The sequence below is a fragment of the Thermobia domestica genome, chromosome 7 (genome assembly GCF_964235325.1).
Source record: "Thermobia domestica chromosome 7, izTheDome1.hap1.1, whole genome shotgun sequence".
Taxonomy (NCBI): Eukaryota; Metazoa; Arthropoda; class Insecta; order Zygentoma; family Lepismatidae; genus Thermobia; species Thermobia domestica.
The window spans coordinates 36,933,387-36,958,162 of NC_137460.1; the positions used below are offsets into that span (position 1 = coordinate 36,933,387).

Below are 24,776 nucleotides of genomic sequence, written 5' to 3' on the forward strand. Positions count from 1 at the left end.
ATTTAAAGTCAACCACAATATTGTATGTTCTAACATTAATGAGGAATTTCGTGTATAGTAAGCATGCCTCCTTTTTGACTGTTCATATTGAGTTCTGACGGTTTGTAAGAAATCTGTTTGCTTATTGTTTTTACTGTTACAGTAAATTATAATTTAAGTATTTGACTGAAAAAATAATGAAAAATTTTTAAAAAAATCATAATAAAATGTTTATACATGAACAATGAGGCTATTCCGAGACCACAATAGGCGAAAACTAAAACAAAAAAAAAAAATAAAATAAAATAAAATAAAAAATAAAAAATGCTGCAAATGTGGTGTTGGTCAGTTACAATAATCTGATTTCATTAACATTGTTAGGACGGCGGTACCTCAGTGATAGACATCGTGTTTATGGGTTTACTCGAGATTCTTCAGTTCCCACTAACATTCATATTCCATCAATTCTTTCATACAGAGTTATCATTCACTTGATTTAATCATCCGTCTCTTTAGCCTACAAAAGTTATATTACTGTTATTAACCCGTTTGACATCAACTGATTCTCAAACTGACAACGAAACAATTTGACTTGTGGCACTATATCTAACAAAACATCATTTTATAAGGGGCTCTGATGCACATATTTAACTGACAAAATATGTCAACTTTCAAGGTAAGCAGAATATTACATGTAGTTTCTCGTAGCTGGGCCAAAGGAAAATGTCACTTACTATATTCTTTGATCTGAAAGGTTACCACGTTCTATAAACCAGTCTGGATTGTAGTAATCTTGAAGTAATACAAAAAAAGAACTTCATGAAACACTTGGCGGTACGCCAGCAACACTATTGGCATCGTTACTCATTACTTACAACTTTCAACGTGTGCCTGATACTCTTCACGCTTCATCGCGATTTGGGATTACTCTTTGTAAGATCTAGTCTATCTCCTTCCCCCTTTACCTTACATATATACAAAAAAAAAAAAAAAAACTGTACATTGGAAACTCTCTCTACCGCCTTGTTAGGCGGGAAGATGAGCTGGGAGGCGTCTTGTAAAAGCGTCACGATCATACAAGGATCCTGAGGACTATTGACCAACTCTCGTAAATCGAACACTGGCAAACGTCCTTGTCAATCAACGACTAATATTCACACGATCTATTCATTATATCATCACGGCGTAACCATAACTGCATTACGAACCATCAGTGAATTATCTTTCAGTACTCGCAAGAATTAAGCAATTATTGTCTTCTGCAATTCCATAACCAGTTCCTCTCATCAAGGAATCTTGTTTGAGAGAGTTTATAATTATCAGGCAAGTAAAGGAAACAAAATTATAGAGTGAACACTGTTCTGATGATGATAATGGTTTTCTTGTACAGCGTAGCTACAGTTTAAACTTCAATACAGTGTTTCGTCAATTTTCATTTGCCAATGTATGACTAATATAAACCACGAAATTCACTACAAAATATTCTAATACTTACGAAACGCATCAGGTAAAGTGGCAGTCCCGAATTTGACAGGATAGTAATGATTAAACAGTATTAACTTATCTCACTCAGGAAATGTTGAGACGGAGCCTTATCCCGATTTATGCATTAAGGATGCAGATCAGACAGACCATAAAATGGTTCATGACCGATTGGATACTCGGGACTAAAAAAGTAAAGAAATCCAGGGCTGTACGATTTTTACTCAATTATCACAGATACTGAAACAAAGCTATTTTTTAAAATGCCTTAACATAGTTATTTAACATCAATAAATCACTGCACGTAGGAATTACAAAAATGCTTATGACCAGTCCTTATCAGGTTCGGTATTATTAAATACGATAATGGCTTAAGTTAACATCCAGATCACTTCAACCCTTTTTACGTACTTTTTTGTTCCAAATGTGTAATCGCAGGCAGTGGCGTATGCAGCAGGGGTTTCGGGTTTAAACTACCCCACTTGAGGAAAACATGAAAAAACAAACATTTACTATATAAATAATTAAACCTCCCTCTTGACGGCAATTCTGCATACGGAACTGATCGCAGATAGCGGATCTTTCACTTATGAATAAAATTGTAAATCAGAAATTTCAAGGAAAGAAACTAATCTTGGTTAATGTATTAACGTCATTGATTAAGAATTTGGAAATTAAAAAATCGGGCAACAGGGTTACTGTGATGGTCATTTTAGCTGGGTGGTAGATTTCTGGAACCTCAAACTGGAAATTACATCCCGTGTAACGTCCTATTGATTGGTAATCAACCAGCAAACATAATGTACATTGGTTTTCTCGATATGACCTACTTTTTCCATTCCAAATCAATTTAATTTCCGAATCACCTGCCGATTTATCTTGCAAGGTTTAAAAAGTAGAGAATATAAAACCAATTTATGCAAGGTTGTTTCATTACACCTAATATACATTATCCTGGTTTCTGCATTATCCTTACTATTTTTATTGCATTTTATTGCAGAAAGGAAGCGATTTATTAGTGTAAAAAGGTCACTAAACAAGTAAATGAATTTATCATCTAAGTAGAAACAACTTCTCCTGCCAAGCCAACAAGCGTCTGACAAATACCCTCTTCTGATGCCGTTCATCTTCCCACATACAAAACAGAATTTATTCAATGCGCAAGACCCGTTCTTGGAGTAACGTTACACCTTGCTCAAGAAGAAATTATATAATCCATGGAGGCAAGATTCTTCACTTTAGGATTTCACATAAATCAAAACTAGTACGTGTGTATCTGCAAAAAGACGACACGCATATTATACCCTATCTTTAAGAACGACTACCAAGAGCAAACTCGAGAGCCCTTGCACAAATAATCTGCTTCTTCGAAAGGTCAAAGACCATGTTTACCTCCAACACGTCCTCTTCTCATTGAATACGAGGGCTATCCAGAAAGTAGATTACGTTTTGGAATAAAAAATCAACAAAGTATAGGAAACAAATTTTATTATATACAGATGAAAGCCACACACAAATACTACTTTTCGACATAGTCACCATTCAAATTAAGGCATTTATCGTAGCGATGTACGAGCTTGGAAATTCCTTCGTCGAAAAATTCGGCCGCCTGCGACTTCAACCACTTCGTTACCTCTTCTTGCAGCTGTTCGTCGTCATCAAAACGCTGCATAGCCAGCCACTTCTTCATTGCTGGGAATAGGTGGAAGTCGCTCGGTGCCAGGTCGGGACTGTACGGCGGATGAGGAAACAACTCCCACTGAAAAGATTCAAGAACTTCACGCGTGACATTTGCCGTGTGGGGCCGGGCGTTGTCGTGAATCAACAAGATCTTAGAGCTCAACATTCCTCTGCGCTTGTTTTGAATTGCTCTTCTGAGGTTTTGCAGAGTTTGGCAATACCTTTGAGCGTTTATTGTAGTGCCTCTTTCCAGGAAGTCCACCAAAATCACACCTTTTCTGTCCCAAAAAACAGTCGCCATCATCTTCCTTGCCGACATTGTTTGCATGCATTTCTTGGGTTTTTGGGGAGAACCTGTGTGCCCCCACTGCATTGATTGCAATTTCGCTTCACAGTTCACGTGTTTCACCCATGTTTCGTCACCAGTAACGATGCGATCGAGTAAAGAGTCACCATCCTTATTGTAGGCGTCCAAAAAGTGCAACGCTGCAGCCATTCGCTGATTTTTGTGGTCCTCTGTCAAGATTTTTGGAATCCATCTTGCACAAAACTTGTGGTAACCACGCTTTTCGCTGATGATTTCGTGCAACAAACTTCGCGAAATTTGTGGAAAACTCAAAGAAAGTTCCGTTATTGTGAACTTTCGATTTTCACGGACTTTAACATCGACTTTTTCGACAAGTTCGGCAGTCCTTTGCTGGGTCTCCCACTTCGATCTTCGTCGTGAACATTGGTTCGGCCATTTTTAAATCTTATGACCCACTGTCGCACTCCACCTTCAGTGATAATGTTGTCCCCATACACTTCACACAGCTGCCGATAGATTTCTATCGGTTTACAGTTTTTTGCTGTCAGAAACCTTATTACTGCACGCACCTCGCAGCTCGCGGGATTTTCAATTAACGCAGACATTTCAAACCGTCACAGTATCTTAACGGAGCACAGCACGAACCTCTCACTAGCACGGCTAGATGCCGACTGAGCTGCGCAACGCTCTGACCCCAAGATGGCCGCGCTAGCCCCGCCCCTAGCGGACACAGACGAAAACGTAATCTACTTTCTGGATAGCCCTCGTATAATAAACTGGTACTTGACTTTTCAGAATTACATGTACAATATGTTGACAATATTTATTTTGTATTCCTTCTCAGCCAAGAAATTGGTTTGTTCTTCATTTGCGAGGAGCTGCCTGCTGAAAAAAAAATATTTTTCAACAAGGAAATAATTATATATATAACAATTAAATTGAAATTCAGCATAATGACTCATGACAAACACTTTACCATTTTATATCGTAAAGGTTAGATCCACCAATATTGTAACAGAATGCTTGAGCGTTTGGCCGTAGAAATTTAAACTCCGACTAGCGATTATTTCACAGCCTTGTTTTATTACAAGTGAAACTTGAGTCCGTAGGAAGAAGGACGTGGATCATGGATCTGAGCTGATGACTATGGGTTTTGGTAAGTCAGAGTGGGTTATCGTGGGTGGTAGATCGAAATGGATCATGAACTCCTTCGTGGCTAAGCGGATAGCGTACACGCCTTTGGCATGGGAGACCCGAGTTCGATTCCCGGCGGGAGCTCATGTAGTTCGGATTCCACGTTAATCAGTAGGTCCCGTCTCATATTGCCTAGCTGCTGAAAGGGACGTTAAACACAAGATCAAATCAAGTCAAATCAAAGTGGATCATGGTGGGTGGTAAGTCAAATTTTCATTGACCCATGCAATCTCTGATTCGTTGTTCTCGTCACTTTTCGAAAATATTCCGGTGTTGCTGACTGCAAATACAAAGCTAAGAATCAATTAGATCTGACACAGACCTTCCAAAATAGTTCAAATACTTTCACTGCATTAGGTTAAACGTCTAGAGAAAGAAAAAACTCTAAACAGGGTTGTTATGAGTAACGAAACCGACACGCGTAAATGGATTCTACTGAGTTTCGGTTTCTGAGAAAACCGATTTTGGTTCCGGAACCAACACCAACACTGAAGTGGAAACGAAATTACAGAGGAAAGAGAGAGAGAGAGAGAGAGAGAGAGAGAGAGAGAGATTTCGTAAGAAAACCGCTGTAAGTCGTTCTCTCAAATAATGATTTCACAGCTGCTCATCATCATTTGCAGCTTGAAATGGTCTTGAGCTAACGAATGTCGCAAATCATGTCAAAATGTATTTAGTTTTTGTTTCTTTCTTGTAATTCACCGAATTGATGTTTTCGGTTCTCTTCTCGTAATTCATCGAATTATTGTTTTCGGTTCTCTTACTTAGGCACGCCGAATTAAGGGGTTCGGTTAAGTAAACAAAACCGATATTCCGAAATGGATTTTAGTTATTTTATCGAAGCACGCCAATCACAAAAAAAAAAAAATCCTTCTACTGTATTTCCATATTAAACAATAATAATAATTTCCATACTTGTCTTACAGAAGCTTCATAAAATAATCCATAGCCCTACGTATAATTGCAGCAAACAGGTATATATACTACACTTTTTCTATTAGTTCGATATGTACTAAAAAAGTGTTATGGATGAGAGAGCATATTTACAAATAATGTGGGTCTAGTTTGTTTTGATAAGACTGGAAAAGAAAAGAAACAGCATCGTAATGGAGTCACCACATAAAAAAAAAAAGAAGCTAGCTCCAAAGAAGGCAAAAGAATGTCAAGATGTAGCAAATGTAATATTCTTACATCTTCTTCTAATGACTATTGAATTTATGATCTTCGTATCTTTCTCCTCCCTCGCACCTTTATCTGTAACTGAAGTACATATTGAGTAATCTCTCCTCAAGAGGTATCATCCACCCTCGCATGTCATAAACAAGTCACGTGAATGAGTTTCGCTCTACTTTCTATTTTTTATCTAATTTTAATATTACAATCGTACAACTGCATATATATTAAGTTTCGTATTCATATCAGCCTTCTATGAACACACACGTATTCACTTACACAACAACATCTGAAAGATGCAATCTTTTATGCAGAATTTTCGAATTTAGCTTAAGAATGCATGATTAGGGAAAAGAGGAAATTATGCAGGAACGACCTATAAAAATGGACAAAACACTACTTTTGATTACAAGTGATTTGTGAGGGAAGCCACATCGACAAAAGTTAATTTTTTCTCACTTGAAATTAATGCAAATTATATTAACACTACTTACCTACTACTAATAATAATAGAATAATAATATTATTTTTATTTCAATGTTATGATCAGTCATAAGGCAAAAATGCAGTACTTTTGGGGGATTGCCCTCCTAAAGTCCCCAATGACGCCCCCTTCTCTATACTCTTTACACATAGGAAAGATTAAAGAATAATCCCGAAATGAAATGAAAGTGAAAATTTTCAGTTAAACGTTCCACGATTGTGCCCCGAGGGCTGAGAGAGACGATGAGTACGGTAAGTGAATGGTTATGGAAGAATTCGTGGAATGAGAATGTGGAAGGAAACGGGAGTACCCCGAGAAAACCCACGGACACGATGTTGTCCACCCCAAACTTGATTGGCTGGGGATCTAACTAGAAATTCCAAGCCAAAGAGGTAAGCGCTCAACCACTGAGCCACCGTGCCTTCCTTTAAAGAATAATCTTGTTTTTCTAATAAATATATGTTCACAAATAACATCAAAGACAGTACATCACAGCGCCCAGTATAAAAACCTTATCTAAATCGGAACCAGGAAAGAAATTTACAAGGCAAGACAATATGTATTAGTCGAAGTGAGTTAACGAACTAATAAATAAATAAATAAATAAATAAATAATACGGTATCCAGACTTCTAAGTGCCCCGCGCTTTCTTTTAATTGAGAAATTTTACAGCTTTTCGGTTATTACGTTATAGCATGTAACTACAAATTCCTAATTATAAGGCTACAGTAGTACCCCCGAGTACTACAAAGTTATTCATTTAGAGGTAACTAGCAGAATGCCCCTTCTTCGCACGGGAAAAATAGTTTTATTTTGGACATAAGGGCACCAAAACTGTCACCAATCAACTTAGGAACACCAAAAACTATGAATATAGGTTATTTTCAATTATTTTTACATGTGATCCCCCTTAGGAGTACTAGTGGGGTCGAATTTGGATTTAAACAGGATCCGAAGTGTCAATGCTCTTCTCAGTAACCCCGAAAACTATGGATTCGACACTAATATCGGCCATTTTTTTTATCATATTATATATATATATCTCCCCCTCTCCCTCCCGTAAGTCACACCGTCAAAGTGAATAGCTAAAAGACATCTCAGGCCCGAACCTCATCTATGTTGAATATTTGATCGAGATTGGTCGGGTGGTTCGAGAGTTATTAAGTCACAAACACAGTCACTTTCATTTTTATATATAAGTAACTAATTACACAACAAATTATTGTTTCGTTACTTGTGTTGTCCAAACATTCAATAGTTCAAGCATTTAGGGATATTTGGACAATAAACAAAGGACATATAATAAGTACTCTTAAAGGAAGAAGAAATTTTAGTTGTTTGAAGTACAACGATCCTTTCAGTACTACAAACTGTCCCTCCGGGTATCGAACGCGATTCTTTCGTACCAAAGTCGAAAGCGTCAATGATTTAGGCACGACGCAACTCTAAATTAGTAATTTCGAACTAGATGCTCTGTGACGTTACAATGTGATGCTCCTATTCTTAGTAAACTATATAGAGAACAGGAAGCAGAAAAAATCTGGCGCTGAAAATCGCAGTGGTAACAGACAAACAAGAACATTAATAGCGTACAAAATATGCTACTCGTAGATGAATTATAGCTAGTACATCTTCAACACTTGTTTTCACTCATTCCCCTGCCCCCATAACTTCAACCCACAGCTCCATCTGTTTCTCCCAGTCTATACTCCGATCGTAAAACCAGGAGAGACCTGATCCTAACGTCATACATCGGCCAGTTGTAAATGGTTGCTCTTTATCGTGTAACGAGATATGGGCATTTTGTTATAATAATTATAATGTTAATCTCATATTTATCTTCTGACCCCCTTTCTTTCGTTCGAGTTTTTTTTTTTTTTTTTTTTTTTTTTTTTTTTTTTTTTTTTTAAGAAAAATACTTTTTAAATACGTGTATAATTATTTTAAATGAGATGTCCATAAGCAAATTTCATGTCTCTAACAATCGGAGACTCTGAGATACAGAAACTTAAATTAACTGCCAACCGTTACTACCCTCTTTCTCGCCATTTTTTTTAAAAAAATCATTCGTTAGTGGTACCTTACGTTACAAATCCTATACACTGTCCAAATATCACGTTTCTTAAGTAGTTCGGCCTGGGCGTTGATCTGTCAGTCACACTCACTCACTCAGGGCGATTTCTTTTATGTATAGGCACTTAAGTACAGTGGGTCAATGCTTTAGCCGCAGGGGAATACAGTTTCTCGTGAGATCAGCAAAGCTACACAGTGCTGGGTCTGGTCAGAAGAAATATGAGTGTCCATTTGTACTCGCCAGATGATGATGGCGTCGCGGCGTGCACCTAGTGTCGTGAGGACAATTGGGGAGTTACGTGAAAGGAGTAGTGAACTCTGTTCCAGAAAGCCAGTATTGACGGCGAGGGAAGGTGATGCGATGATCACACATCACGTAAAAGCACGAATGTCACAACCTGGCTGGTGGGTCCTGGTTACCTAATGTCCGGTTGGCCAGTTCTATTTTAAGTATGTAAAGTACGCTACCTCCAACAACAACAACAACAAAAAAAAAAAAAAAACTCGGCTATAGAAATTTGATATTTATTCCAATATAAAATACTTTTAAAAACAATATAGCCTACAATAGGCTCCAAACATATTGATAACCAAAGCCATAAGGTCACGACTACTGCTCCCAGCGCGTAGTAATATCAAAGCTCGGTGGAATCATGCACGATCATAAAATATCTCTGCATACTTGAATAACTTGTTTCGTACAGAAATACAAGTGCATACAGAAGTGTATGAACTTACTGAATACTTATCACGACTTGACCTCCCTCAGTATATCCACTCAATAACCATACTATAGATAAATACGTTGTACTTAAGTCAACACTGCAAATACAATTACACTAAATCACGAAGAACTGTCATCAAATCTGTTGTCACCATTTCTACATTTGTGATCACAATATTCTTTTCAAAAATATGTATTTGTTCAAATGCATTTATTTCTTGTACAGCACAACTTATTCTTAACGGAATCGACGTTTGCTACTTGCCTAACTGCTTGATGTATTTGAAAACTGGACAGTGATGATGCTGAACATGATTTTCTGCATATTAAGACAAGGGACATAGTACTATAAATAAGGTTGTAATTACCTATATAAAATCCAGAAGTATTTACCTAGGAATTCCATGTTAAGTACCACATAATTTATTAACTAACCAATATGGACATATACATTACAGAAGTTGTTACATTAGCCTTTAGGATAGTGCAATATTTAGCAGCTTTACCGCCAACCTACACGAAGCATACTACATTAACAGGCCGTAACTATACTGCATTGAGAATTAATTTGTGTAAAATCATAATAATGAGTTAAATGCAAACAATTAGAACCGTTAATTAATCATAACTGCAACCTATAGTGTTCAGTAGTACCCAACCAGGAGAGACGGTAAGTAGCAAGCAAAGGATGGCCCCGCGTAGCGTAGTCGCTAACGCTTTCGCCTTTGGTGCAAGTAGTTCCGAGTTCGATTTCCAGTGTGGTCACACAGACGGAAAGGTGTAACAGCTTTTTTCAGGCCAGCTATCCTGAGTAAGGTTTAACTGGGTTTTCTTCATTCACACCAGGCAAATGCCGAGATGGTGTCTAACATAACAATCCCAGGCCGCTTCCTTCCTTCCCCATTTCTTTCTTCGTATTTAATTCCCCCCGGCAGTGTGATGGCCGAGGGACATATGTGTGATGGGCTAATATGGCCATAGATGCCAAAAGTCCAAAATGGTAATTCCTAATCCTAAGCGAGCAAGGAAGCGCAAGTTAGAGACAGAAATAAACTAGATTCGTAATTACAAATATTACGAATGTTATCACAAAGTAGTGTTAAATTCAATAGCGTATAAACACAAAATAACTATTGAGTAAAAACTGTGGTTCCATTAAGAACAAAGCTGGTAAAATAATAATAATAATAATATCGCACTACAGAGGAATGCAGAGGCCTTGTTGAAAATGCATATAAATGGTTGATAATGTGGTGATTATTATTATTATTATTATTATTATTATTATTATTATTACGCGAATATTTGAGAATTTAGTGCTGCATCTACAGCAGAGGAGCGTGAAGTATGTAGGGTCTACGAACGGGAGGCGTCAGGTAAACAAAATGGGAACCTTGGTGTACCGCTCGTACTCGAAGGCTTGGGAAATCGTGTACCGTAGCTTTTCTTACAACAAAATATGCAAGATGGGTTGCATAGCTTCCAAGGGATTAGAAACAGAACAGCAACTCAAGAGTAAATTCTGTTTATATGGTACAAAAACCCGCATTTATATTTAATTTATCATTATTACCTATTACAGACTATTGCTCTCTTTTACAATAGGCATTACAGATGATTTTTTCATTATTCTTGTAATACTACAAGTAAAACTAATAAAAAACAGACATTACAAAAAGAAAAAGAAAGAAACAGAAAGGAACAAACATATACAGAAAAAATGAAACAAAACGTATATATATTCCCGACATTACACAGTAAAAGAAATACAACGTTTCGTTATAAATGTATGGTACATAAATATCTGAAAAGTGCAAATCGTAGTTATTCCTATATCTCACTACATATTTATTTTGTAGATTATAAACCTGCATGGTCCAAATCAGTAGATAATCATAAGCTACATAAGTACTGTCTTACCTGTTAATGTATTATTTTAGTGTTGTTATATAATATTCAATATTCACCGCAAAATTGACATCATAATATTTTCTAACTAATAGATTATGCTTCTTAGTTATTCTTATTATTGACAAATTTTGATGTAAACTCATGTCCAAAATGATTGTCGCGGATCTATAAATATCTTCTTGTAAGAATATACAGTAGTTTGATAATGATTTTGCAGGGTACTTTTAATACTGATAGTCTACTATGTATAACCGGGAAACGTATATTTGTGGTAAATTACATAACAAAAGAACTATAAATAGGAAAACTAGAATGAGTAAAACAAAATGTTGCTAAATGGACAAGGAAATTTCATTTTCGTTTTATTGTTCTTATTTACTGCTCTTTCGACATGAAATTTGCCACATACATATCATTTCTGATTATACACATAGTAACATTATAAGAAGTACCGGGCGAATTCGTCATCAAATTATATTCCTACAACAACATATTTATAGACATGCGACAATAATTTTCAACATGAGTGTACAAGAGTATTAGAAGTACATGAGGACGTATTATAGAATTATCATTAAAAGTGAATATTGAGTCACCAAGACGTTGACCTTCCAAAACTACATATTTTATATAATATAATATTATTATATATATATATATATATATATATATATATATATATATATATATATATATATATATATAGTGCAACAAATCTAATTTTCAAGAGTACCTATGCCAGCTTTGGTTCTTAGCCCATTAATTTATACAGGAAATTATTTTCTTTAAAATGTACTTGGATTTCAATGATTATGTGATTATTTCATTTATATGTGATTTCACGTTTAACAGAGACAAACATTTTAAGTGTGTGTACTTTAAATAAATTACTTAAATACATCTCTTTCATAAAGTTTATGTTTTAAAATTATTGTTCAAAGTCTTTGTATTTTAATAAGCCTTCTCCAAAATCAATGCAAATGAACTGTGCTGCCATCTTTGGAGTTCTTTTAGACTATATGTTTGTGGCCAATCCTTTCGACAATGAAATATCGGATACTCCAGGCTCTAGAAAGATGACGTTTTCACTGATCGATTGCAAATTTCAAGTAGATTGTCCAGTTCTAATTGAATATTAAAAAAAACATGGCCATTATTTCTTTATTACATTTTTTAGGGTACACTGGAAGCGTTGAAATTAAAAAAAAAAACTAAAGCATCATATCCTAAGCGTTATACATTTCAACAGCAGATTGTTGTATGTTGGGGTTGTATATGCCTCAGGCGTTTGTTTCATAGCTTCCTTTTTATCAAGACGTCTTTCATTTGTGCCTGTAAAGGGACGTGTACAGATGTTATGAGGAATGATAAAGAGATTCATGCTCATATGTGAAAGATGCGTTGTGTAGAGAGCGCAGGTTCAGCTAATTAGTTACATAAAATGTGCAAAAAAAATTAGAGGGAGGGGAATGTGAAAAACAATACCAGCAGAAAGTAATAATGTAATTTTTCTTCAAGTTAAGGAACTTATTATAAATTTTGCCTATACACTACTGTCATTACTATTATGTCCTATATTCTTTACGTTAATAAATGAAAAAAAAAAACTAAGGAAGTCATAAAAGCTGTTCAAGCAGGAAAAAAATCCAATTTCAAATATAATATTGTTACTACAATGAACCTGAGTTTAATTATGTAATTATCATGATCATGCAAGTTTTAAAAAAATACTTATTCTATTATATACTAGATTCCGTATATGTACTCAACACACGATGCTGTGGAACAAGTTTTATTAAAAGGTTGCTTAACGCTCTGCACCTTCGCCATTCTGCTAACAGCAGGAGTTTGATGTAGTCAGTGAGTATATGTGGGCAAATATGAAGGTTGACTTCCAACAAATTTTCTCCTCGTCTTATCACTTCACACTGACAAATTACGTGCCATTTGGTGCTTAATGTTTTCAAAATTATACGAAACAGGGAACATGTTTGTACACAAAACTATGTAAGTATTGTATATAGTATACGATATCTTCAAGTTTTACGTCCTACGGGTATGCTGGCTAGACTAACTTCTATGAATACGCGACAAAACTACCACCGACAAAACGTACCACTTGTCCTGAGGGCTGCTTGTGAAGGGTTTTCTAAAAACACTTTAAATAATGACAAGCGACAAAACGTACCACTTGCCTGGAGGGCTACTTGCGAAGAGTCTTCCAATCAGCCTTCAAATAATGACAGGCGACAAAACGTACCACTTAATAGGACGGTATATAAGTATATATATATACCGACCAAAATAAGGTTAAAAATTGAACAGATTGGTGGTGAGAAAAGTACCGATGTAAGACCAAGACTAAGACTAAGACTAAGGGATGCAAGACCAAGACCATGCCTGATTTCCTCATTCTGTCGATACTCCACCGAAAGTCCTATCTCCTGAATTTTCGGCCAAAAGTATTTCTTAAAATGGAAGAAGCACCCACTTATTTCTGTCGAAGGAAATACTTGGCGAAGCGCAGATATGGCAGACGATTCAAAATCCACGTTCACTATTTCTGGTTTGCACTCCGGAACAGACTGAAGGATGAGTTGAAACAAACGAAATGAAATGAAATGTTTGAGTTTTACGTCCCACGGTTATGCCGGTTAGGCTAAAGGAGACGGTGATAATGAGTAATGAATGAAATGGTGGAATGAAGAAAGTGGGAGGAAACGGGAGAACCCCGAGAAAACCCAAGCACGGTGTTTGTCCACTACAAAGTTCACTTGGCGGGGCTGGGTTCAAACTCGGGACCCCAAGCGCCAGAGGTGAACGTGAAACAAACGAATATCTGTCTCCTTATTCTTATTGGGTAATAAAGTAAATATTACCGGATAACACAAATCTGCATGGATACTGTAAATCTGAGAAAACTGTTCACTAGAGCCCTTGAAAGTACCATTCATGAAAAAATGATTAAAGTGTTTCAAGCTCTCTTTGCCTTTATCACCACAAAAAATTATAATTCTATTTTCTTCTCCGTCGTCAGCTAACAGAAAAGAAGTACCGTCAAGCATCTTGAGTGTTTCTTCTTCTAACACCACTTCTTTACAGTTGTTAGGATCTTTTGTATTTTCTTGCGCCGCACATCTCTGTCTCTGTAGAGTTCTTCTCAGTAGCGAGGAGGCCTACGAAAACCTTTGGTGAAAGTAAATTTTAATGACCAACACTGACCCTGTTTACAATGTCAGATTTCCTTGTAGTAAATGTCTCACATTTCAAGGTCAACTTTTTCCTTGAAGTGGTACGGTTTGTCGCGGATTAAATATCTGAAATGTTTTAATTAGCTCATGACAGGTCGTCAAAAGTGGTATGTTTGTCGCGAAAATTCAAGTGGTACGTTTTGTCGGGACATCAACTTCTAGAGCACAGTTTCTCACTCAACCTTTTCCATCGGCGTACAACCGACGCATATTATTAATCAATACTACCATATGTCGTATGTACTACCAACAGCAACTCGCGTGCAATAGGTTGAGAACGCCTGTTCTAGAGTATTTTCGTAAATTACATTTCAGATTGTGAAAGTCTGATCGACTTCAAGGATTGATTTTACGTCAAAACCTATCAAAAAATGAAAAATAATATAACACTTTTATAAAATGTACAAAAAAGGGGATTCTTTTTATAAGTAAAATGAAGAACTGTGTCTAAGAATAAAAAGCATTGAACGCGATAGATTATAATGGATTATAGCGAACCACTTGGTGGATTATAATGGATTACAGCGAACTTTTAGTATTATTTTTTTTATGGATTTTTAGTATTATTTCCATTTTTTCATTTTACCTCACAAATAATAATAATTATGTGTGATTTTTAAATCTCTTTCTCAAGTAGGCCATAGTGTCAAAAGATACCGAGCCTCGGCAAGCATGTACAAAAGAAAAGTAAAATTCTACAATGACCAGTGGCGTATTTAGGATTTTGTTTCGGGGGGCTATGCACAACACGTGAATAAGCACTTAAATTTTTATTTTGGGTACAGACAAATTTTAATGAGGTTGTGCATACAACCAATTTATTTTGGAGGGGGGGGGACTTGAGCCCGATACCCACCCCCTAAATACGCCACTCACAATGACGACAGTACATGTATTTTATTGTTACTAAGCAGTAGAAAAAATTAAAATCCTTTGAAAATACTCCCATAACAAACTAAATAAAACAAATCGTACTAAAAGTAAAACAAAATCATTTAAGAAAATTATTATCTTTAAAGAATTACTTATGCATAACTAAAAACAAAAGTATGGCGAGCGTTATTACACACATTTATGTTATAAACCGATTGTATATGGGAGAGCTTCCCATGTTTTGATTTTTAGTCATACATTAAAAGAATTAAAAAATAATATTCTTGAAAACAGAATTATGTTTTACTTTTTTACTATAATCTGTTCGTTTATTTTTTGAGAAAAGTATTTTTTTTTAATCTTATTACATATACTTTGTTTTAAAACATCCCTACATACGATGTACAGCGCTCCAATGCAGCAAAATAGCGAGTCTCGTTGACAAAAGATATCAGTGACAGACAAACAGGAACATAGATAATGCTGTCGATGGTTTCGCAGGTATATTACTCGTGAAGGATCCACGACTACGCGTACACTGCCAATATTTGTTCATTATAATCTCCTACTCTATCTCCTGTCCTCCTTTGCTCGTTTCACTCTGTGCGCACAGGATTCGAAGGTGGCGTTCCGAGTTCCCTTTCAACTCTTAACAAACGAGATGGTAGTCATTGCCACGTTTTTGTATAGCTCGTTTCTTCAAGCGAAGTGCAGTTCTATTTGGTCTAGGAATTAATTCGTGCGGGTGGACAAGAGATGGCGCAACGAACGGAGCGTCCCACAGTTCCGTGTATCCACACATGTGTTGCAAACCCCTGTCATCGCGTATCGTTCGTAGTATAGGGCAGTGGATTAAAGCGTCAACAACACCAGTTTGTAGTTAAGTGAACATGGCGCAATTTGTGCCTGATAAAGTGTTTTTGCGGGGTGTCCTGCTGCATTACTTTAACATGCAGAAAAGTGCGACTGAAAGTCATCGTATTTTGGTGGAAGTGTATGGTGACCATGCTCTAGCTGAGCGAACGTGTCAGAAGTGGTTTGCACGGTTTAGAAGTGGTGATTTCGGCTTGGCAGACCAAGAGCGAGCTGGACAGCCAAAAAATTTCAAGACGAAGAATTGACAGCATTGCTCGAGCAGGATTCGTGTCAAACGCAGGAACAACTTGCAGCAGCATTAGGCGTTGATCAAACAACAGTCTCCAAACGCTTGAAAGCCATGGGAATGATTCAAAAGATGTCACATTGGGTTCCACATGAATTGAAAGACAGAGACGTTGAAAGACGAAAAACCATTTGCGAATTGCTGCTTCAACGACAGAGCAGAAAGGGGTTTCTGCATCGAATTATTACGGGTGATGAAAAGTGGATCCATTACGAGAACCCTAAACGAAAAAAGGCCTGGGTGAAACCAGGTGAACCAGGTCCATCACAACCAAAACGAGATATTCACTGTGCAAAGGTTATGCTGTGCATATGGTGGGATATGAAAGGTGTGGTGTACTATGAGCTGTTGCAACCGGGTGAAACTATGAATGGAGAACGTTATCGACGACAATTAATGCGTTTGAAGCAAGCTCTGGCCAGAACACGACCAGAATGGGAGAACAGACATGATAAACTTATTGTTCAACATGATAACGCTCGCCCACATGTCGCAAAACCGGTCAAAACCTATTTAGAAAATGTCGGATGGGAAGTTTTACCCCCACCCGCCGTATTCACCAGACGTTGCTCCTTCGGACTACTACTTGTTCGATTGCATGAACAACGATTTGATTGGACAGCGGTTTACTTCTTCAGAAGATATCGAAACATGGGTCTCTGACTGGATCGCTTCCAAGGATGAGGACTTCTTTCGCCACGGAATCCGTACATTGCCTGACAGATGGGCGAAAGTGGTGGCTAGCGATGGACAATATTTTTCTTAAGGTATTTATGTATTTTGTGTTTGTACTACAGCTTCAATGTGTGCGTACCAACCGCACGAATTAATTCCTAGACCAAATATATAAAGAATATTCGCCTTCTACGTATGGTGGCTCGTGCCATAAAGAAGTCACCCCCCGAGGAATCTTGCGGAAAACTTCCCCCGATAACTAAATGGCCAACCAGAACCCTAATTTTTAAACGATTGATAGTCGATTGTCAACTGCATGTGAAGTCTTAGTTCCCACAGATCCAAACGTTGTCCTTTAAGTTAGTGATTATGAAAGTGAACGATGATGAGAGAGGTGGTGGAACGAGACCCCTGTATAACCAGGGGCGAGCATTACAAATTAACTATTGCTGATACCCACATATGCAGAGAAATATTTTTCACAAGTTACGTATGCGCACTATATATTAAACAAAAATTACAGATTTGCATTACTTTTCTTCTTAAAAGAAATACTTATTTTTAGACCAGCTTTCTTGTTCTTACATGAGTGACATCTTATTTCATATTAGCCATAGTATTGGGAAGAAATAACAGACACAGTGGGTAGTAAGATGTTGCAACTCCACAAAAGCGGTCAAAAGAGGGATGGAGAGAAGAAGGAATTCTATTGTAAAAATCAACATGGGAACTTTTATTTAAAAAAATTGTTGAACTGCACATCAGTTCAGTGAACGTACTATACAGGGTGGTCCAAAAGTAGGTATACAGTACCGTACTGATCAGCTCATTGCATTTTATATCATTTCTTATTATTATCCACCAGGTAGACCTAGTTTCTTTATTATTTGTTCTTAATGTGGTTTTACTTACTGTATATCTTAAGCTTGGAAGAGAAGAAGCAAATAAACCCATAAACTAGAATGTTATACTTGATCAATGCAGGGGTGTATACCTACTTTCAGGCCACCCTGTACACAGTCTACAAGAACAGAAAATGAGTTGTATCTGTCGCCTGTTCGCACTGTAATGCGTTTGCTTAGCTACACCCCTTTTACCACTTGGCAATGTCGCGTCACAACCTTCCATTTATTCGCGTTGCGTACCTGTCATCGACAGTGTCCCATGCTTTAGTTGGGAATCATTGGTCTATCGCCTTAATAATCCTAAGAAATGTAGATATCAAAGGGAAAAAAATATTACTTATTTCTTCCTATTAATTTCCCATTAGTATCGGAATTCGCAAAAGCAAAAGGAAGGGTAAAAAAACAAACGAGGAGGAGTTGTGAATAAAAAGAAAAAAATATAAACATCAGTTCACGCTTCTTTCGAAATGAGTAGCTCGACTACTCATCTTGCTTTAGCACACAAGTTTTTTTCTAAAGCACACTCGACCTCTTTCAACTTCACCTCAGGCAGTTAATCTCTCATTAAGTGCCCAGAGGCACCGCCATTCCACTCATAATTATGCTTTCAGATTCATTCATTATAGGCGCGAACAAATGAATTGTTTCATTTATATCCGCTTTATTTCCAACCCTACCCTATTTCCATACGTTATATACAAGAAAAACATACAACTTAAAAAAATGTATAAAGCGTACACAGAATAATAAATGAAGCTAGTCACTTAAATGTATCTATAGAGTCAGCTCCAAGGTGAACTCCGAAAGCTCTAAATCACGAAAAAAATCGACCACAAAAAAAGATGACTTATCATCTTGTAATTAAAATAATTAGACCTAATTATACTTTGAAATACCCTAGAACCGTCCACTGATTACTAAGAGAAAGCTACAAGGACAATAATGCTTTCTCTTCTTCCCAAATAAAATTTGTGCCTATGCAGTGTTATTTTGGAATTACCTTACAGTCTACAATCAATTCTCAACTGTAAAATTCAATTATAAAATTCTCAACTGTAATATGCATTAGGTATTCTAAAAAGTATTGAGCTTTTTGCCCACGAGATGGCGTTATTGTCCCAAATTTCAAGGTATATGAGTTTTACCGGGTCAGGCTAACTCAAGTCCTATATCTCAAATATTGTTTTGGGGGGCGCGGTGGCTCAGTGGTAGAGCGTTCACCTCTGGTGCTTGGGGTCCCGGGATCGATCCCAGCCTTCGCCAAGTGAACTTTGTGGTGGACAAACACCGTGCTCGTGGGTTTTCTCGGGGTTCTCCCGTTTCCTCCCACTTTCTTCATTCCACCATTTCACTCATCTCTCATCATCACCGTCTCCTTTAGCCTAACCGGCATAACCGTGGGACGTAAAACTCAAAGATTTCATTTAATTTTTTTTTTTTCAAATATTGTTTTGTCACATGATTCATAATACAAAAATTATAAATTGATGATTATACGAACATAATTAACTGCATTTATCAACATTTACAGATACTCAAGTCGTTACACGATGTATACTTAAATAATACATATAGTTTAAATGTCATTCTATCACACCTTTCCTAGACCTCTGGTGACACGGAAGAACTCTGATAACTTTTAGATGAAATTTTAAAAAAAATCCCCCAAAAAAAGTATGAAGACAAATTTTGTACATAAATTTACAATACGAAACAAGAAAGAATCATTCGAGACGAGCCTTGGTTTCTACAAAACTTAGGAGACGAGAAGAGAAAACCTTACTTCTCGTCTCGTTTCGTGGACAGCAATATATGTACACTCCTGTCCAAAATTACTGTCGCATATCTATGACTGTCTTCTTATAAAAATATAATTTGATGATGAATTTGCAGGGTACTTTTAATACTGATACTAAGTGTGTAATCGAGAAATGTATCTTTGAGGTAAATTTCATAGGAAACCAATTCCAAATACGAAAATTAGATGAGTAAAACAAAATGTTGCTAAATGGACAAGAAAGTTTTATTTTCGTTTTATTGTTCTTATTTACTGCTCTATTAACATGAAATTTTCCACATACAGATTATACACATACTAACATTATAAGAAATACCGGGCGAATTCGTTATCAAATTATATTCCTACAACAACATATTTAGAAACATGCGACAATAATTTTGGTAATGAGTGTACCTACGGCAATTACCCCAACCGAAGAGCGAAATCGAAACCCGATTAATCACACAGTCAAAGAAGAGCAAATTTTAAAACTTTCGAACTTAATCCATCATCTTGCGAGAGGAAATAAAGTGGAATCTTTAAATTTTACGTCCCACCATTATGCCGACTAGGTTAAAGAAGACAGTGATGATGAGGATGAATGAAATGGTAGAATGAAGAAAGTGGGAGGAAACGAGAGAACCTCGAGAAAACCCACGCACACGGTGTTTGTCTACCACAAAGCTCACTTGGCGCGAGCTAGGATTGAACCAAGGACCCCCATGCACCAGAGATGAATCATGCGAGAAGTCATTTCTCAAAATTGATTCATGAAGTCTTCATAGCTATTAGTTTGTAAATGCAAATTAAATAGTCATTTCCTACCCAGTGGCAAACTATTTTTTTTTATACAATCCTTTTTCTTAAAAAAATATGGAAAAGAAAAAAATACTGTAATTATTAAAAGTAACTGACAACTAGTTGGCAGCTAGTTACAAAATAATGTGAAAATTTATGCTAATAATCGTCTTCAGATATTAATGCTGTCCATTTTGAATCATTCAACTCTCTCATACACACACACAAAAAAATGCCTGATATTTCTCCTCTTAATACCATGCTCTTAGAAAGGACTTTTTTTTTCTTGACAGCTGGTGCTGACCATTTACTTCTACTATAAAGAAACTGTAGAAAGCTCTGTATTAACACGTTGAACTAGTTTACTCTTTCGCAAAACAAGTCTTTCTCCGGAGCATTATGTGCAGTGACACTATAAATCACGAAAATTAAAACCGCGCACACTTAGCATACAAGCAAATCAACAACTTACATATTTAAATATTGATTATTTCTTTCTCTCTCTCTCTTTACTTTGCTCGGGGAATTTAAATAAGTCACTATGAGAAATGACAGAATGAGTAATTGCTCAACCTCAAAAAAACATCAGAATAGTTATTACAAATGTACAGAATTTTAAGTTTAACAAGAAACTTGTTTAGCACTTAATATCGTAATACGTAAATTGAAATAATGACAATTTTTAATTGATTTAATAACTCTGTTTCAAGTAACTTTTCAACTCCTGAGCGTCTATTATATAAGACTTAGACAAATATTCTTTGATGATTACATTTTTCTAACGGAATTAATAAGATACAATTACACAACAACACAGAGAACAAAGAACATCTAACAACAATCTAAAGCACCTATATTTGCCATTTTATTGTATAAAATGAACATTTTAGTTTCGGTTTAGTGACACAGTTGAGCTAGATAACTCATATACGTACATACACGTATTATCTAGTCACAAGAATACCCCATTGTATAAAATTAAAAAGCATAGAAAACAGCGTCATTTGATACATTTAAAAGTGTCTCACCTTTTAGTATCTTGTAAGATTTTCGTCATTTCATTTTTGCAACAACATGAACTATTTTCGAATTACATTCCAAATGTCATAATTATTTATACTTCTTTCTTTTCTCTTTCCAGGGAACAATATCTATTCAACGTCTTCGAAGTCATAGTTTCAACGTTAGAATCAAAATTGCAACGGATAGAAAATCTAGACAAAGCAGTAGAGCATTTGATGCGAAGGGTCGAAGCATTAGACTCCCGCGTTACAAATAACATTGATAAAACAGACTCCATCATTGCCAAGCTTCGGTCGTTAGACCTCAAATTGTTCCAAGGTAGAACGGTTCCTAATCAAACCAGAAATGGAATCAATGATCCCAAAGGTGCTGTCGAGAGCCTTGATATGAGGCTCGTGTCCCTTAACAAAAAGGTCAATGATATTGACAGTAAATTAAATGTATTAAAAAATCAGCTGGATACAAACTTTTTACCTGCTGACGATATTAATGCAGAAGCCAGCGAAAAAAGGCCGATTGGCATTGATATATCTAAAGTTATCAATACCGAGGCTATGCAGCGGGTATCACAAGAATTACAATCGCTTAAAAGTACAACAACAAATGTCGACAGGAAACTTCAGTTCCACATTAACTTGGTGTCCGAGAACCTTAGTAAAGTATTAGCTATGGTAGCGGATGTCCATGAGGCAGTTGTGGAACCGGAAGAAGCAACGATACCACCGTCTAGCGTACAAGCATACAGAAATCGCACAACCGCCCCAAATCACCCTAGAAATAGTAAATTAGACAAATTAGTTCGTCAAATGAATCCTATTTTGACGGTTTCAGAGAAAATGGACGAAGTATGGGACGTTGTTGTAGGTACAAAGAGCTCAGTGGATGATTTAGTGCCAAAATCCGATGAACTTCTTACGCAAACTCAAAGACAAGAACGGGCAATCAGTGATATCCATGCTGACCTTCGACAAAAAGCAAATAAAATTATACAAAACTTAGATATGGTTGAGAAGAGACTTAAGAAACAAGAAGACGTTTCTAAAGACATTGTCTCGTTAGCACAAAGGCCAGTTCCAGCTGAACTACTTTTAGATCCCACCATTGACAGGTTAGTAGAATACGATCCCGCTCGATATGCAATTGACATCGAAGAAATTCCTGTGACGGAAACGATGCCGGTGACTACACCATCTCCAACAACATCCAGCACCACTTTCTCTACCATCACTCCGTCATCAAGTACGCCTGCACCAGGAGGTACAACGCCCGGAATCTCATCATCGACCAGGGCCGTGCCCAGGAACCGTGGAGTTATCTTCCCTAGCGTCAAGAACAAACCATCTCCTGCAAACACCACCTTCACCACAGATGCAACCGCAACAATAAAGGATGTCAAGGTTAGTAGTACTGTTTCACAGAATAATTGTCTGCAATTTTTAGCCTAAAAATCTCAAAAGATACAGATCTGATAATACAAAAGTACATACTACGAAAATAACAATTTACATTCACCACGTCATTCTTTAATGTAGTTTGTGCGTGTTTCATAGATTAAAGATACAATTAGGATATATTGCATGCTTTTCTAAATCATCGCATTTCACTTGTTAATTTCGTCCAATGCGTCACAAATCACATATTGCATGCATACTACGAACAGAAAAGTCTTTTAATGGTGATTTTATAAAAGTATTATGCAAATTTCTTGAAATTATATTTATTAGGCAGCCTGAGGTCCTACAAAAGAAATGAAATCAGCAGAAGTGATTTCATATGTCTCATTAACGAAACAGAAAAAATAGAATAAGTACAATTTGTAATGAGAGTAAAATTGAAAGTATTTTAAGTACTCAAGATCAAACATTATTCTCCTCATTCCTGTCAATTAACTGGGAAATGTTTCAGAATTAGCGTAATTTAATTCCTCAATGACACATATGACCCGTATCCTGTTATCGCAATATGTTAATACAAATATTACGAACAAGAAATTTCACTTACTTAATATGAATGTTAAATGATTTATTCGATCACAGACACTAGGAAGCACCCAAAGTTAAGATGGTTGGTCATACCACACACGACTTTGGATTGAACTGCCAACGTGACCTACCTTAGCATACCTAACATAAACGAAATTCGTACACAAAATCTAACCATGTTATACCATTAATTACGCATACAAATTTACCAACCATCGAAAATGAACATATTTTAAATATATATCATCGAAATTATGCATTTACAACATGCTTTATCAAATGGTTCCCATTCTGGGAGGCATGAAGAGCGAGCTAAGGCGGCGCAAACTACTGAAAGAAATAAACCGTAAATTTACGAATAAAGCAACATTTGTAATGACCATTTACAGTTCAGGATCAGGATTAGAAACTAGATTTCTTACAAGTAAACCTTACGTTTGGGTGAATCGAGTTGCTGACTGAGACACATATGAGAAAGTAGTACTAAATGTGGTCAGTATTTCAGTGAAGTTTTAGGTGCGAAGCTCCAGGGGTTTAGGAGATACAGTTACCAGAACATCACATGGAAGTACAGAATAGTCTTCATACAGTTGGAGGTAAAAGCTCTGTAAGACCTCTTGTAACGACCAAAGGTGAATAACATATATATGGGTATATATTAGGACTAGGGGGAAGTCATATAGTAAGGGTATACCTGACGGCGGCCATCTTGAAATTCGCCATTTTGAATTAAGGTTAAGTTTTTAAAATACGAATAGGGTCATGTGATACATGATTTAAGGCGCAAATTTAATCAGAAGAACAATGGTGACGTTAATTTTGATTTACGCGCAATTGGTAAAAAGTTACAGGGAAATTAAATATTGTTGCAGCATATGTATTAGTCCTTTACCTCACCTTGTAAATTTTGTGTTAATGATAATAATTAAATAAAAAGCAGGTGGATAAATATTAGGTCTATGGTAAGAGTTGCCTTGATGGCGGCCATGTTCAAATCCGCCATTTTGAATCAGACAAAAGTTTTAAACAAAACGCATAACTTTGACACCTTATTAATAGCAAATTTTACCATAATTCCAACGGTATAACCAATTTTGCTTTATCATTAACCAGCACAAAATTAAATGGATCGCTCCTTACGACTACTGCTTTGATGGAATTGTTTACGACAAATGTGTCAAGTGTAACTCGATTGCCTTTGCCAGGTGTGCTCACTGTGAGCAGAGCATTTGTGCAAGTCATGGGCTCTTTTCTGAACTACATATTGATTGTACTAATTGAGGACTTTTCTGGAAGAAAGACCCAAGTTCAATTATGACT

At 36.5% G+C, this 24,776-nt stretch overlaps 2 protein-coding genes across 3 annotated transcripts in view; one reads left to right on the forward strand and one right to left on the reverse strand.

Moving 5' to 3' along the window:
* LOC145690007 (uncharacterized) overlaps positions 1–24,776 on the reverse strand; it is an 865,423-nt gene that overhangs the window by 711,822 nt on the left and 128,825 nt on the right. The gene's annotated exons all lie outside the window — the stretch shown is intronic.
* LOC145690008 (uncharacterized) overlaps positions 1–24,776 on the forward strand; it is a 321,281-nt gene that overhangs the window by 198,238 nt on the left and 98,267 nt on the right. Inside the window, exon 2 of the mRNA XM_081764485.1 lies at positions 21,593–22,871. Coding sequence (XP_081620611.1) covers positions 21,593–22,871 — 1,279 coding nt within the window. The remainder of the gene's footprint in view (positions 1–21,592; positions 22,872–24,776) is intronic.